The sequence below is a fragment of the Marmota marmota genome, unplaced genomic scaffold (genome assembly GCF_001458135.2).
Source record: "Marmota marmota marmota unplaced genomic scaffold, marMar, whole genome shotgun sequence".
NCBI lineage: Eukaryota > Metazoa > Chordata > Mammalia > Rodentia > Sciuridae > Marmota > Marmota marmota.
The window spans coordinates 16,329,981-16,346,143 of NW_026000174.1; the positions used below are offsets into that span (position 1 = coordinate 16,329,981).

At 36.3% G+C, this 16,163-nt stretch overlaps 1 protein-coding gene across 9 annotated transcripts in view; it reads left to right on the forward strand.

Annotated features, from left to right (window-relative positions):
• Stim1 (stromal interaction molecule 1) overlaps window positions 1–16,163 on the forward strand; it is a 250,668-nt gene that overhangs the window by 191,670 nt on the left and 42,835 nt on the right. For all 9 annotated transcript variants that reach the window (XM_048788166.1, XM_048788162.1, XM_048788170.1 and 6 more), the window contains exon 4: window positions 14,642–14,753. In XM_048788166.1, coding sequence (XP_048644123.1) covers window positions 14,642–14,753 — 112 coding nt within the window. The remainder of the gene's footprint in view (window positions 1–14,641; window positions 14,754–16,163) is intronic.

The following is a 16,163-nucleotide window of genomic DNA, read 5'->3' on the forward strand; positions in this document are numbered from 1 at the left end:
TCCTTCCTTCCTTCCTTCCTTCCTTCCTTCCTTCCTTCCTTTTAATTTTGAGAAAGGGTCTAGCTAAATTGCTGGGAGTTTTGTGAAGTTGCTGAGGCTGACCTCTAACTTGTGATCCTTCTGCCTCAGCCTCCCAAGTTGCTGGGATTATAGGTAAGTGCCTCTGAGCCTGGCCTTCTTTAATATATCTTATGTATAATCTTAATATAATACCATATTAGCTCAACTTATCTCCTAAATGAGATTTATCAAGTTATAATTGATATATAAAAAGTATAAATATTTAAAGTTTATTATTTTTTAAGTCTTAGTGTATGTATACAATTGTGAAACCATGAAATCAATGAAGATAGTTGATTATTTGTCATCCCTAAAAGTTTTCTTACAGTCCTTTGTAATCTCTCCCTCCCCCACATGCAACCACTGATCTTCCTTTTGTCACAGATTAGTTTGCATTTTCTAGAGTTTTATATAAATAAAATTATATAATATATATTCTTAAAAATCTAGCATCTAGCCAGGCATGGTGTTGCATGCCTCTCTAATCCTAGTAGCTAGAGAGGCCGAGGCAGAAGGATTGCAAGTTCCTGACTATCCTCGACTTAGTGGGACTCTGTCTCAAAATAAAACATAAAAAGGGCTGGGGATGTGGCTCAGTGGTTAAGTGCCTATGGGTTCAATCCTTGGTGCCAAAAATAAACAAACAAACAAGTAAATAAGTAAAATCCAACATCTTTCACTCAACATAATTATTTTGAGATACATTCATATTTTATAAGTATGGTAGTTGATTCCTTTTTTATTGCAGAGTGTTGATTTATTGTAGAGATATAATACAATTGATTTTCCCATTCACATGTTGGTAGACTTTTGAGGTGTTTCCAATTTTTACTGCTTACAAATAAAGCTTGTGTGAACATTCACGTAAGTCTTTGTACAGATATATATATTTTCTTTCTTTCTTTCTTTTTTCTTTCTCATTGTTTTATTTTAATTGAGTTGGAAAGAACATGAAGTTTGAACATAGTGATGAATCGTCAGACAATGGTAAACATATAGCTGAAGAGAGAGATATATTTTCAGAGCTTACTGTTAAAATCATAGCATTAAGTAATTCAATTCAACTATGAGTGTGTGCCTGTCCATGAGGCAGAGGAAGAGACATAAATAGAATGTCAGCTTATTTATAGTAAACTAATACTGTATAATAAAATCAAATTTGGAGTTTTACAGAGGTAAAGCAAAATAAGCAAACAAACAAAAACCATTTTATTTCCCCTTCATTTCCACTTACTATGCTTTCTTTTTTTTAAATTATTTTATTAGTTGCTCAAAACATTATAATGATCTTGACATATCATACATTTGATTCAAATGGGGTATGTAATCTTTATCTCATTTTTCCACATGTACAGATTGCAGGATTACATTGGTTATACAGCCACGTTTATACATAGGGCCATACTAGTGTCTATTGTATTGTGCTGCCCTTCCTATCCCCCTCCCCTCCCCTCCCCTCTTTCTACCCAATCTACTATGACACATTTCTCTCTCTCTCATTTTTCTTCCCCCTCACACCATCTTATATGTAATTTTGCATAACAATGAGGGTCTCCTACCATCTTCCATGTAATTCCCCTTCTCTCTCCCATTCCCACGCACCTCTCATCCCTATTTAATGGTAATCTTCTTCTCATGCTCTTCTTCCCTGCTCTGTTTTGAGTCGCCCTCACCCTTATATCAAAGAAGACATTCTGCATTTGTTTTTTAGGGATTGGCTAGCTTCACTTAGCATAATCTACTCTAATGCCATTCATTTCCCTACAAATGCCATGATTTTGTTATTTTTTAGTGCTGAGTAATATTCCATTGTGTATAAATGCCACATTTTTTTTTATCCATTCATCTATTGAAGGGTATCTGGGTTGGTTCCACAGTCTAGCTATTGTGAATTGTGCTGCTATGAACATTGATGTAGCTGTGTCCCTGTTTTATGCTCTTTTTAGGTCTTTTGGGTATAGTCCGAGAAGGGGAATAGCTAGTTCAAATTGGTGGTTCCATTCCCAGCTTTCCAAGGAATCTCCATACTGCTTTCCAAATTGGCTGAACCAATTTGCAGTTATAGGACACCTATAGCACAAGAGTTAAAATCAAGAATCAACAAATGGGACATACTCAAACTAAAAAGTTTTTTCTCAGCAAGAGAAACAATAAGAGAGGTAAATAGGGAGCCTACATCCTGGGAACAAATATTTACCCCTCACACTTCAGATAGAGCTCTAATCTCCAGAGTATACAAAGAACTAAAAAAATTAAACAACAAGAAAACAAATAACCCAATCAACAAATGGGCCAAGGATCTGAACAGACACTTCTCAGAGGAGGACATACAATCAATCAACAAATACACGAAAAAATGCTCACCATCTCTAGCAATCAGAGAAATGCAAAGTAAAACCACTCTAAGATACCATCTCACTCCAGTAAGAATGGCAGCTATTATGAAGTCAAACAATAACAAGTGCTGGCGAGGATGTGGGGAAAAGGGTACACTTGTAAATATTTTCTTTTCACTCAGGTAAATACCTAGGAGTGGAATGACTAGGTTATATAATAGGAATATCTTTAAGAAACTATCAAACTGTTTTCCAAAGTAGTTGCACTGTTTTATGTTACCACCTGTAAAGTATGAGATTTTTAGTTCTTCCATATACTTGCCAACACTGAGTATGACTGTCTTTTAAATTTTAGCTGTAGTATAGTAATATTTCTTTATGGTTTTATTTTATATTTGCCTAATGATTAATGATATTGGGCATGTTTTCATGTATATAAGTTGCCATTTATTTATTTTCTTTGGTGGAATATCTGTTAACCTTTCATCTTTTTATTGGTTTATTTTTAAATAGAGTTTTGAGAGTTGTTTATATATTCTAGACATAAGTCCTTTATCAGATATAGTCAGCAGGTTCCACATCCACAGATTCAACCAACTTTGAATTGAAAATATTTGAAAAATATTTCCAGAAAATTCAAAACAAAAATCTTTAATTTGCTGCAAATGGAATACTACATAGAACACGTGCAAATTAAGTGATGTGTTGGCACACCCTGCCATACCCTCCCACCATTTCACAGATCTTCAGTCTCTCTCCAGCACTCATTGAGTATTGTGTCTTGTTCATCTATTATGTAGTGAGGCCTAGATTGATGTATCTGCATTGAACATGTACACATTTTTTCTTGTCATTATTCTTTAAGCAATATAACAACTATTTACATAGCATTTACATCATATTTGATATTATATGTAGTCGTCTAGAGATGATTTAAAGTATACTGGAGGATGTGTGTAGGTAGGTATGCAATCCCTCTCTGATACTGAAGGTAACTACATATATTTTGCAAAGATTTTCTTCTGCTGGGTGTGGTGGTACATGCCCGTAATCCCAGTGGTTTGGGAGGCTGAGGCAGGAGGATTCCACCCCCCACCCCAGCCTTAGTTTCCCCTCCTTGTACCATGTCTGGAAATTCTCTCAAAGCCATAAGCTGGGATATTTGTATGAATTGTTTTGTTTGCTTTCTACTTCTAAAATATCACTGTCCATTATAAGCTGGTATCCAGTGTCTTGAAGACCAATGTTACACATATGTTGTTTGTTTGTTCGTTTTGGTGGGGGAAAGTTATGTGGGGAATGTGTTGTTTCAAGAGAAAGGATAAATTTCATTCCTGTTATTTCATCTTGGCTTGAAGCAGAAGTTACAGCTTAATCATCTTTTGCTTGGACTATTATACTTTGTACTGTTCTTGACTTAACCTAGCTGTACTGCAGTATCGCCTTTAATTGGTTCCAGAATGATCTTTCTAAAATAATACCCGATTAGATTTCTGCTTCTTTTTGTTGTTGTTGTTCTAGGGATTGAACCCAGGACCTCAAGCATGCTAAGTGCATTATCTAGCATTGAATTACAATCCCCAACCCCCAACCCTTTTTCTTCTGTTGATAATGAAGCAAACATGCTATGACACCAAATTTCTGGGTGGGAATAATATTCTTAAATGGCATCCTTAAATAGAACCCTGATAAATATAGTGCTTAAAATGTTACAAGCAAATTCCTGTGTAATCATATATAATAATCATATTTTTTGGAGAGAATAAATATTGGCTCTTGTATTGATGGGGTAACACTTGATGTGTGTAGAAGGAATGATAAGCTTAGATTACAACTGGTGTCTCATTTGAGATTCAACAAAATAAGGTACTGAAAGCACAATAAATGTTGATAAATTATAGAAAATGTCAATGATTTTTTCATGTAGGTCTACCTATGAGATATTAACCAATACATTGAAGTCAAATGTCCATCCATAAACTCAAAAGTAATTACTTCACTTGGAAAAGAGTATCAATATGTATGTATAAATAAAAATTTTATTTCTTTCTATATTCTGAGGGTTTCTTTATATTTTAATGCTGTAGTCCTCTGCCATTCCTTACCCAATTCTAGTATAGGCCCTAAAAGATATTGTTTCTCTCCAACAATTTGTGTAAACAGTCCTATGTTAAACCAAACCAAACCAAACCAGCTAACCAATCAAACAAACAAACAAAAAAATGAGGTATGGTGGTGCACACCTGTAATACCAGTGACTTAGGAGGCTGAGGCAAGAGGATTGCAGGTTTGAGGCTAGCCTCAGTAACTTAGGCCCTAAGCAACTTACCAAGGGCCTGTCTCAAAATAAAAAAAGTAAAAAAGGTTAGCTGAGTGGTGAAGCACCCTTGGATTAAATCTCCAGTACCAAAGCAATCAAAAAGATTAAAAAAATATAGAGTACCTTCTGTATACCAGGCTTTGTGCTAGATGAGTTTAGCATACCAGGCTCATGCTTATTTCTTATTATTTTCTACCATTCCTTACTATATCTCCTTTGTATTTGCACTAATTTATCATCTATTCCTAGGATACATTATTCTTTTTCATCTCTTGGTGCTTTAATATATATGCTATTCCCTCTGTTCTTCCTTTTTTATTTGACAATTAAGACTCAATTGAAGTATCCCTTTCTTTGGGAAATCTTTCTTGAAAACCATAGGCTAAATTAGGCGTATTCTACGTTACTATAATTTCTTATGCTTATCTCATTGTAACACTTAGTGCACTAATTGCAATGGTCTTGTTTCCTGACTATTTCCCTATCATTCTGTTTGAGGCCAGTGTCTTATATGATTCCATTTCCTAACACATAGCACAGGGCCTAGCCCAGGGTAAGAATCAGGAGACAAGAGTTTGTCAACTTGGCTCTATCATCATGTGGTCTTACAGTTGTTTCAGCCGTTCAATGTTCCAAAGCTTCTTGTAGGTTTCAATTTTTAAATTTTTTGTAGTTGTAGATGGACAACATGCCTTTATTTTATTTGCTGATTTTTGTATGCAGTGCTAAGGATGGAACCCAGTGCCTCACACATGCTAGGCAAGCACTCTGCCACTGAGCCACAGCCACAACCCTCCTAGTAGGATTTTTACTGCTCTGTAGCCATGTTGCCAATCTCTCTTTAATCTTTCTCCTAGTCTAGTTGCTACTTGGTCTTTAATAGCGTGGACTGGTGGGCCTTGAGAGACCTGGTTATTGCCAAGTAGCCTAGTGGGTCTATCATGTGAGGTCTTGGCCCAAGGCCCAGATTATTTTTGCAGTGAGAGTTCAGGGCTTAATACTGATGATTCTACAACCTGTATACTCAGAAAAATGAGAAATTATATCCCATCTATATATGATATATCAAAGTGCATAAATGCATTCTACTGTCATGTATAACTAATTAAAACAAATAAAAAACAAAAAATTAAAAAATCATGAATATAAAGATACATTATATTAAATAATGAATATAGCATATTGTACATATCTCCAAAGTTCATATTCTTAACTGCTATGCCATGTTAGAGTAGGTGACCAGGGGCTGGGGTTGTGGCTCAGTGGTAGAGCACTTGCTTAGCATGCTTGAGGCACCGGGTTTGATCCTCAGCACACGTAAATGTAAAGTAAAGATATTGTGTCCACCTAAAACTAAAGGATGAATATTAAAAAAAAAAAACAATAGGTGATCAAATTGCTGACCAAAGGATTACCAAAGGACCAACTAATTAACCAATAATTATATGAAGGAGACCCCCCAAAAATGTACTAGCAACCTTCTTGTCAGACTTGGTTCTCTTGGAATGTGGTTTTGAAATCACAGAAGTAACTGAGGGCTTCATCAGGAGGCACCACAAGTCTATTACTGGAAAGAGATTATGATTCAGGAGCCCATTTCTCATTGCTTATTCTTTACCTGGAAGTGAAAGGATTTGCTAAGGTCTGGTGTCTGCCTTGGAACATACCTGCAGGTATCACTGTAGCACAGGTGCTAGAGAGTAATACTTTTTTTTTTTCTACTGCTGTGTCATTACCCAAGGTATCCACATAGCTTATGACTTCATTTCATTTTCTGCTTAAATTCATTCTATACCTAAATTCATTCCATTTTCTAATTTTACCTCTTGCTGCTTAATTTTTCTTCATTGTACTTCCACCACCTGACATATTATTTATTCATAATGTTTTACCTTGCTTTTCTCCCCCAGAACATAAGCACCATGAGATCTGTGACTCTGTTTTGGACAGTGTGTTCTGTCTCTAGCTTCTAGAGTGGTACCAAGCAAGTAGTAGGTGCTTAATAAATGTTTTTTTCTCCCAATGGGCAAATTATTTTGCAGTTTGAGACCACCTACTTTCAAGGACCCTTATCATTTGGCCTCAGCAATACCCAATTCTCCTCATTCCTATACTTGTCCCAAACTGGAGTCAGTGTTCTCTGCATATGATCCACACTTTATAGTTCTGTGTCTTTGCTCATGTTTCTTCCTCTGGTAGACGTGCATCTTTTGTTTACAAAGATTCTGACCAATCCTTAACATCCACCCCTTTTCAAATGAATGCAATATGAAAAAATAATTAACTACTGAATTTATATTAAATCCTAGGCATCTTCAAACTCATTTTCATGAACTCATTATTCAACAACTCTGGGAGATAGGTATTGCTAGATTGTAAGCTACACGGGGGTAGTAGTCTCTCCTTGATCATTGCTTTTTTCCCAATGCCTACTATGGAATTAACATAAAATAAATATTTGTTGAATGACGGGATGACTATTTTATATAAAGGGAAATTAAAGTTCATAATGGTTAAGTGATTTGCCTAAGTTGGTCTATGGCAGGATAGAAATCAAGATCTTCAGCCTCACTTTGGTTTGTGTAGAGTGGGAAGGGTAGTAGAATGAGACTGACGTTATTACCCTATATACATGTATGATTACACTACTGGAGTGACCCTGCACCATGTACAGCCAGAGGAATGAGAAGCTGTGCTCTGTTTGTGTACAATGTGTCAAATTCATTCTATTGTAAAAATTAAAAAAAAAAAAGATCTTCCAGCCTTGAATTCAGTGCTCTTCCTAATATATTCTATAATAAAAATTCAGTGTTCTGAAGTGCCTAGGGATTTGGCAATCTTTAATAACTTTATTTTTTTGTTACCTCAGAATAAAGCAAGTTTTTTATTCATTTTACATAAAAATCTTTCTCAAATGGAAAAGACTCCTTTCTACCTATGAAACATATCATGGAGGCCAGAATATAGCTTTACTATTGGAGAAGTTAATTGATCAATTTTTGGGGCTCTCTGCTGATGTGCATAAGATAAATGCTTTTTAATATTTTTATACTCCTTCCTTTACCTCCATAAGAAGTCTGTGGGGGAGTGAGTGGTACTGTTAGTGAGAAAATAGAAATACTAACAGAATGTACAATATAGGTTATCCAGAACCCACATATTGCCATCATAAGTTAATTTGAAGAATATTCTAGAGCTTGTGTTTATTTTATTTTTATCTCATTCTTTAATTTTAGGTATATTTTATAATGTTTCTGTTAGTACATGAATCTAATTATAAGCAGATATACATATATGACAGCTTGTGTTCAGAGTTCTTTTTATAGATAGATTATAACATTAATAAGATTGGATACCACATGGTTAGTCACCTTGTGCATTTCTCTTTTTGTTCCCACCTGGGATTGGACCCTGGACAATTGTACCACAGAACTATATTCCCAATCATTTTTATTTCTTATTTTGAGACAGTGTCTCACTAAGTTGCCCAGGTTGGCCTTGAACTTGCAATCCTCCTGCATAAGCCTCCTGAGTAGCTGGGATTACAGGTGTGTACACCACTGAGTCTGAGTCTGGCATCATGCATTTCTCTCTCTCTCTCTCTCTCTCTCATTCTGTTTTAGTACTGGGGATTAATTTAGGGCCTCATGCATGCTAGGCAAGGGTTTAATCTACTACTGAGCTACTTCCCTATCCTGCACCTCTTTTTTATTTTTTATTTTTGTACTGGGGACTGAACTCAGGGGCACTCAACTACTGAGCCACAACCCCATTCCTTTTTATATTTTATTTAGAAACAGGGTCTCATTGAATTGCTTAGCACCTCACCATTGCTGAGGCTGGCTTTGAACTCGTGATCCTCCTGTCTCAGCCTCCTGAACTTCTGGGATTATAGGTGTGAGTCTCTATGCCCAACCTTGTACCTCTCTTTTGAAGGACTGTTCATCATGGAAATTTCAGAGATTGGCTTTCTTTGTGTCTGTGTAGCATTGTTCCTCATCTTGCCTGAAATGTAGTCTGGGGCCACATGGCAGGCTCCAGGAGACTTATAACTTTACGATACTGTTTCTTGCTTGAACGTCCTCCTAGGATTTGGACATGTGAGTCATCTAGAGTCTACCTGTACTTTCCTGTAAACCCTCCTTGCCAAACTCTATAGCCTCGTATTGATAATGAGCTTTCTGCACTTGCTGTTGCCTTTTCCCTCATTTTTGCCCATGGATTTTTCCCTGTTTTTCTTTTTGAATGAGAAGGCAGATCAAGAATTTTACCTTTTAGGTACTTGAATCTGAGACAAGAGGTCCTGATGTCTCAATTGGACTATTAAGCGAGATCATGTTGGGACTCATAGTTGGTATCTGAGATACAGATGTTATACAGGATACAGCTCATCATGGCTCAGACTATGGTGCACTTGGGTGGATGACACCATGCTGCCAAACCCTACTTAGGTAGGGTTTTTTGCTGCCTAGGTAACAGAATGATGTATAGAACTAAGAATAAATTAACAAAAACTGCCTTGAGGTTTGATCTGACATGCTGAAGTCATTATCATTTTCTCTAATAGCTTAGCTATATAGGGACTGGTTAGTTAGAGTCCATCCTCACTGAAGTATAGTGACCCCCTTAGAGACCTTTTCTTTCAATGCAATGTTTAGAGCATTGGTTCTCAGCTGGGGGTATTTTGCCTCCCATAGGACATTCAGCAATATTTGGAGCAATATTTGTGATTGTCCCAATGGTAGTATGTTACTGGCATTTAGGGGGTGTATGCCAGGAATATGTTAAATATCCTGAAATAATGCATAGACTGCTCCCACAACAAAGATTAATTCATTGGTGTAGAGGATGAGAAGCTCTGGTCTAAAATGACTCCTGTTGTGTAGGGTGCTGATAGAGTAGTTTCTACATGTTGAGAGTCTATGTCTAGGCTTGTATTAAGGCATCCTCCCAGGAGACAAAAGGCCCTTGAAGCACCGCTAGCCTTAGGCCTTTCTAGCAACAAAAAAATGTCCTTTTTTTTTTCTACTCTACATGCCAAACAGAGAGGCCTCTTTGTGCTGGATGCAGCCGAACTCCATTGGCAGCATTGGTGGGAGTGTGCTGTTCTGTGTACTTTACAAGCTAGCACTTGTCTGCCTTTTATATGTGTGTCACTCTTGTCTGCCTATATTACCTGACACTCCAGACCATAGTAAATGGTCATATTTGTAATGTGTGAAGATACAATTTTATTTTTAGGAATAACAGTGCGTTCTTCTTTCCTCAAAGTAATCCCAACTCTATCATCCTTCTTTTCCCATATCCTGGGATTTGACCATATCTCTTAGAAATAGTTTCTCTTTTCCTTCCAATGTAAATCTAGTGTGGGAACTAGGAATTTAGCCAAGTAGTGACTGAACACCCTTTGCCTAAGCCTCCAGTCTATTGTCTTCTAGGATGCAGTCATTGAGCATACCATACCTGCCTTATTTCCTTCCCCTACCACCTTTCTTGTCTCACCTCCTGTGCCTCTGCATGTAATCTAATCTATCTTCAAAGTCAATCAGCATCAGAACTTTCCTCCTGAGCTCCAGCATCTTCCTGAGGACATTTTGCTTTTAACTTTGTTTCATGCATGATGTCTTCCTGGCTGGCTGTTTTGTATCATGTACCGAACTTCTCTGTGACAAAAATAGGAGAATGAAGTGACTGGTCCAAATTTTCCAACTTTTGTAGATTATGTGAGCTTAGGTTGACCGAAGCAACCTAAGATATGAGGCATGCCTGTATGAGGAATGTCTGTTTTTTTGACAAACATTTCAGAAGTTACCCATCTACATGAACTGAATATTTTTAGAGATGTTGTTTGGAGGCCCACAGTTAGAACATTTCTGGAACTCCTCATTTAGGTTAGTTATTTTTGAGTAAATTCTTATTGATGCCCCTGTATATTAAGCTTTTATATTAGAAATAGTGAATAAGCAAAAATGAATAGAATGTGGTTCATAAGCCTTCAATGTTTCCAGACCATTAAAGGGAAACTAGACAACATCTGACAAAAGATAGTTTTTGGTAAAGATGTGGATCCTAAAAGAGGAGAGTGATGAATCTCACCATATTATTCTGCCTCTAAAAATTTTTTTGGCTTTTTAGTGCTCACAGCAGTGGTTTTCAAATTTGAGAAATGTACATATTTCTTATGGGGAAAACAATTTATATTAGCAGTGCTGACTTAAATTATTTTTGTTTGGTTATTTAAATATATAAAAACATAATGAAGTTTAAGTTGCTGTATTAAATTTGTAACAAATATAAATAAAACAGATTTATACTTTTAAGTAAAAATAAGCTCTAAATTTAATGAGATGGTACCTTTTTGCAGCAACTGTACATGCCAAACTTTCAGTTGCTCCCAGACTCTTTAGTTCATCATTGTCTGTATTATTAGGTGCCACCTGATGACTCATTCCTCCCACTATTTTTCACCATTTCAGCTACTGCAAACTTTGATGTGTATAAAATATCATGATCTCATTTGACTTCATTTGGTATGAATGTATTCCCTGTGTATTAACTCCACTTCAGTTCCTTTACATAGTAATTGACTTTTGACAAAGTAGAGAGTTAAATTTGTTTTCTTTATGTCTAAATACCACACAAATATCAAAATTATTTTAAAAGAATAATTTTTATAATTATCCATTAAAAAATTGCAACATTATATTAAGGGACAATTAGCTGTTATCTCCAGGTATAATGAAGATGTGGTTTGCCATGTTGCAAATGATCAATATTTATTTCAGTTAGAATTGGCTTCTATTATGACAAAAAAATCCTCTCAATCTGATATAAGCAAAAGGGGAAAATTTACTTATTGTCCCCAAATTGAAATATTATAAATAGGACTGTTCTGACTTAGGGTTTGGATGATGTCATCTGGATTCACCTCTTGGTTCAGCTTTGCCTCTCAATGAAGGCTTTCAGCAGCATCAGGGAGGAGAGATAGATGGATAGATATAGATAGATCGTAATAGCTTAGAACACCATTTGTGGAGCCAGTCTACCTGAGACTAAATCTTGGCTTTACCAATTCTTAGTTGTATAACTTCGGGAAAGTTATATAATCTTTCTGTGTCTCAGTTTTATCATCTTTAAAATGAGGATAAAATGAGAATGGTGATGGTAAAGATTAATGAGTTAATATATCTGAGGTGCTTAGAATAGTACCACGATAAGTGATGCTGTATATTAATATTATTATTATCAATATTATAGTTTGGGATCATTTCATACAAGATGTCAGTAGGGTAGAAAAGCAAATCTATTCCCTATGGGCCAAATAAAAATCCTAGTTTTTAGTTTCTTCAACTTCAAGTTGGGTTAAGTGCTCATTTCTGAATTGAGCGCTCTGGACAAGCGGATGGACTATATTACATTAATTGAGTTAACATGGCTTATATTCTTTTTTAAAATTTTTTTTAAGAGAGAGAGAGAGAGAGAGAGAGAGAGAGAGAGAGAGAGAGAGAATTTTAATATTTATTTTTTAGTTTTCGGCAGACACAACATCTTTGTTTGTATGTGGTGCTGAGGATCGAACCCGGGCTGCACGCATGCCAGGCGAGCGTGCTACCGCTTGAGCCACATCCCCAGCCCTTTAAAATATTTTTTAGTTGTAGGTGGACACAATGCCTTTATTTTGTTTATTTATTTTTTATGTGGTGCTGAGAATCGAACCCAGAGCCTCGCACGTGCTAGATGGGCACTGTACTGCTGAGCCACAACCCCAGCCCCACGTGGTTTATATTCTTTATGCCTACCAGTTGATTTAGCTTTGCCTGAATCATATTACCTGAGAGCAAGTGGTGATTTTCCTAATTCAAATTCAGAGTACTATTGCCACCAACAGGAGAAGTGGATGCTTGGTTGTAAAAATGACCCATATTTATTATGACCTATCAAATAGATCAATCATATTAGGTGATCATGTGATGTTATGACAATCTCTCTGGGTACAGTTCTTGGCAATTTATATTGAGTAGTGGAACATTTATCTTGAAAATTTGAATTATAGTTAAGAAAATATATTTTATATAAAAATATCGGTTTTTGTCTCTAGGTTATTTTGTGTTACAAACCTAAATTTGAGGCATATTGATAATTGATTTAAAGCACATATGTCATAAAATTCCAGGCAAATATCTTCTAGCTATTTTGCTTTAACACAATTATGAACACAAATGCTATGTGGTTAATGAAGTTGAAAGCCTGTACTCTTACATATATAGATAATCCAAACTATATTTTTGTTTTTTAATTTAAGATTATCTTCAAAATAAAAATATAAAATTGAAACATTCTAATAGTAAATTATCTTGACCTGTGCTATTCAATAGAGCTTTTTTTTTTAAATAATGGAAATTATATATATTCTGTGTTGTTCAACATGGTAGCCACTAGTCACTTCTAGCTATTAGGCATTTGAAGGGTGGCTAGTGCTGTTGAGGAACTGAATTTTTAATTTTATCCAAGTTTAGTAAGTTTATATTCAAGTCAGCACTTGTGGCTACTAGTTATTACTTGAACAGCAGAGCCCTGAATAGCATCATTGAATAAGAGAATAGATACAAAGTGCCTAACATGTTTTATAAAAAATGCATAAAAGATAGGAGTAGAGAGGTTTATACTTTTCTTCCTACGTAGGGTTGGATCTCTCTTAGCAGGCCAGAGCAATCTGAAACAGGCTTAGCTTTCTTAGCATGGCAGTCAAGACACTTCATGACATGTTTTCAATGTCCTTCTGCTACTACATTCCATAATTTAGATACATTAAAGTTCACATTTTTCTTTGCACCTGCCTTCATTCTGTATCAAGTGCATTCTTTCCTGATATTCATGAAATGTTTCAGATGAGCTCTTACTATTTTATTTTTTGGCACATGTATTGAACCCAGGAGCACTTAATCACTGAGCAACACCCCCAGCCCTTTTATATTTTATTTTGAGACATGTTCTTTCTAAGTTGCTTAGGGCTTTGTTAGGTTGCTGAGGCTGGCTTTCAATTTGTGAGCCTCCTGCATCAGCCTCCTCAGTCCTTGGGATTACAGGCATGTGCCAGTGCACCAGGCTTCTTACTAATTTATTATCTTTTAAGTTGCAATTTATCATTTTCCCTGAGCCTAAACCCTGGTCAGTTATTTCTTTTCTCCTCTGTGCTTGTTGTCTATTTCTTATCAGAATCTATGCTTCACTGATGCTGTTTAGTTTTTGATCTCTTCCACTGGAATGGGAACTAACTTTTTGTAGGCTTGGCTCCAAGTAATCCCTTTATGAACACTTAGTTGGATAATTGAATGATGGATGAATGGATGGGTGGTTCTAAACCTTGTCACATTTATAATTTAAAAAACATTTTAAAATAAACTTTATTGAGATATAACTTACATTTAAGAAGATATACCTATTTTAAATAGTTTGATGAATTTGATGGATGTTATCATTTGTGAAATCATCGTCACTTCAAGATACAGAATATTTCTCTCTCTGTCTTTTTTTTAAGTTGTCAGTGGACTTTATTTATATGTGGTGCTGAGAATGAACCCAGTGCCTTACACATGCTAGGCAAGTCTCTACCACTGAGCCACAACCTCAGCCTAAGATACAGAATATTTCTGTCATCTCAGAACATTGCATTATGTTCTTTCCCAGTTAGGTCCTGGCTCCAGCCAACCATTGATCTGCTTTCTATCACTATACATATGTCTTTTCAGGGTTTCATATAAAGAGACTCATACAGTGTGTACTCCTTTCATACTTAGAATGTTATGGGCAAGAGAGATGTTAAACTCAGAAACGTGTTAAATGTTATGGTCACATATGATCATAACAATAAGTACAAGTAATGTTTGACATTTTGGAATCATAATTTACTTTTCTCTTTCCACAGTATACAATTGGACCGTGGATGAGGTGGTACAGTGGCTGATTACATATGTGGAACTGCCTCAGTATGAGGAGACCTTCCGGAAGCTGCAGCTCAGTGGCCATGCTATGCCAAGGTCAGGAGGGGAGTACTGGTTATTTCTTACCTGAGAGCATAAGGAATGGGCTGGAAGTGAGTCTGCCTTCAGGTTGTTCTGGCCAGTTAAGTGAGGTTTTAGCCTTTTGGGGGCAGAGTCTATAGACAACTCCTCTTATGTCTGTTGTGCACGTGTTATAAAGCACGATAGACACTTTGCATATATTCACATTAGTCTTGGAATAGTACTAATAGCTGCCAGTTATTGAGTGCTTAGTACATGCCAGGCATTCTTCTCAACACATAATATACAGTATCTCATTGGATTGTTACATAAATCTTGTAAAGATGGATATTATAGTATATAGCTGATGATACTGATTAAGTAACTTTTCCAAGGTCACAAATATGACTAGTTAGGGGCAAAACTATGATTTGTCTGTGGTGTTTCTTTTTACTTTTCTTGTTCTCCCAGCAGCTACCCTTTGATCACCCAGGAGCCTCAGGACTCTTTTAGCCTCCCCTGGGTTATCCACATACAATTTATTTGCTTTGACAAAAATGGTACAGAGATTGGGGCCAACTGCCATTGGTTCTCTCATCATTGGAATGACTTCTCCAATAGCTGTTGTGTTATAACTTTTTGCCTTTTTTTTATAGGCAAAACATGCGAGGGCTTGAAGTGGGAGTGGGAAGGGATGGAGCACTACTTGGACTTCTTATTATGTCAAACTAGTCATTTAGTCATTAATCCATTTATGTCATTTAGTCATTAATCCATTTACTTATTCATTCAATAAATATTTACTGGGTACCAGCTTTGTGCCAAGCACTTGTGCTGGGTGCTGGGGATAAAGATGACAACAACCTGCCCTTGCAGGGCTTACCCTCTGGTAAGTGCTCGTTATGTATAATCTGTCTTTTTATTATGTAAGTACATCTGATTATGAGCTTCAGCACAAGGGGAAGGGGAAGGTAAAGCTGTTGTAATGCACACACATTGCTTTCTTCAGCCATAGAGTTACCAGACACTGCTGATCAGGCCTAGCTAAGCTAGCTTACCTCCTCTGCTTCCTGCAGCCTCCTCCTCACAGCTTTTTCTTACTCTCCAGAGTAATGTTTGTACTTTTCTTTATAATAGAGTACTCTACTAGTGTGCATCTCTGCGCCTACCTATTACTTCTAGTTCTCACAATTCTGGAAGGAAGGAATTACTATTCCATCTTTTGGGTGAGCAAATTGAATTTTGATATTTTATAATTTGTCAGGCTGGTAAGGGACAGAGCTAGGATTTGAGCCCAAGTCTGCTTTATTCTAAGTACCCTGGTTTTTTCACTTCATCTTCCTCTTGTGCTGTGTGGTTGAAGATAGGCTTATTTGTAATATTCAATTTAGTTTTATTAACAAAACTTCATTAAGCACCTACAACATGCCATGCTTTCTGCTAGGC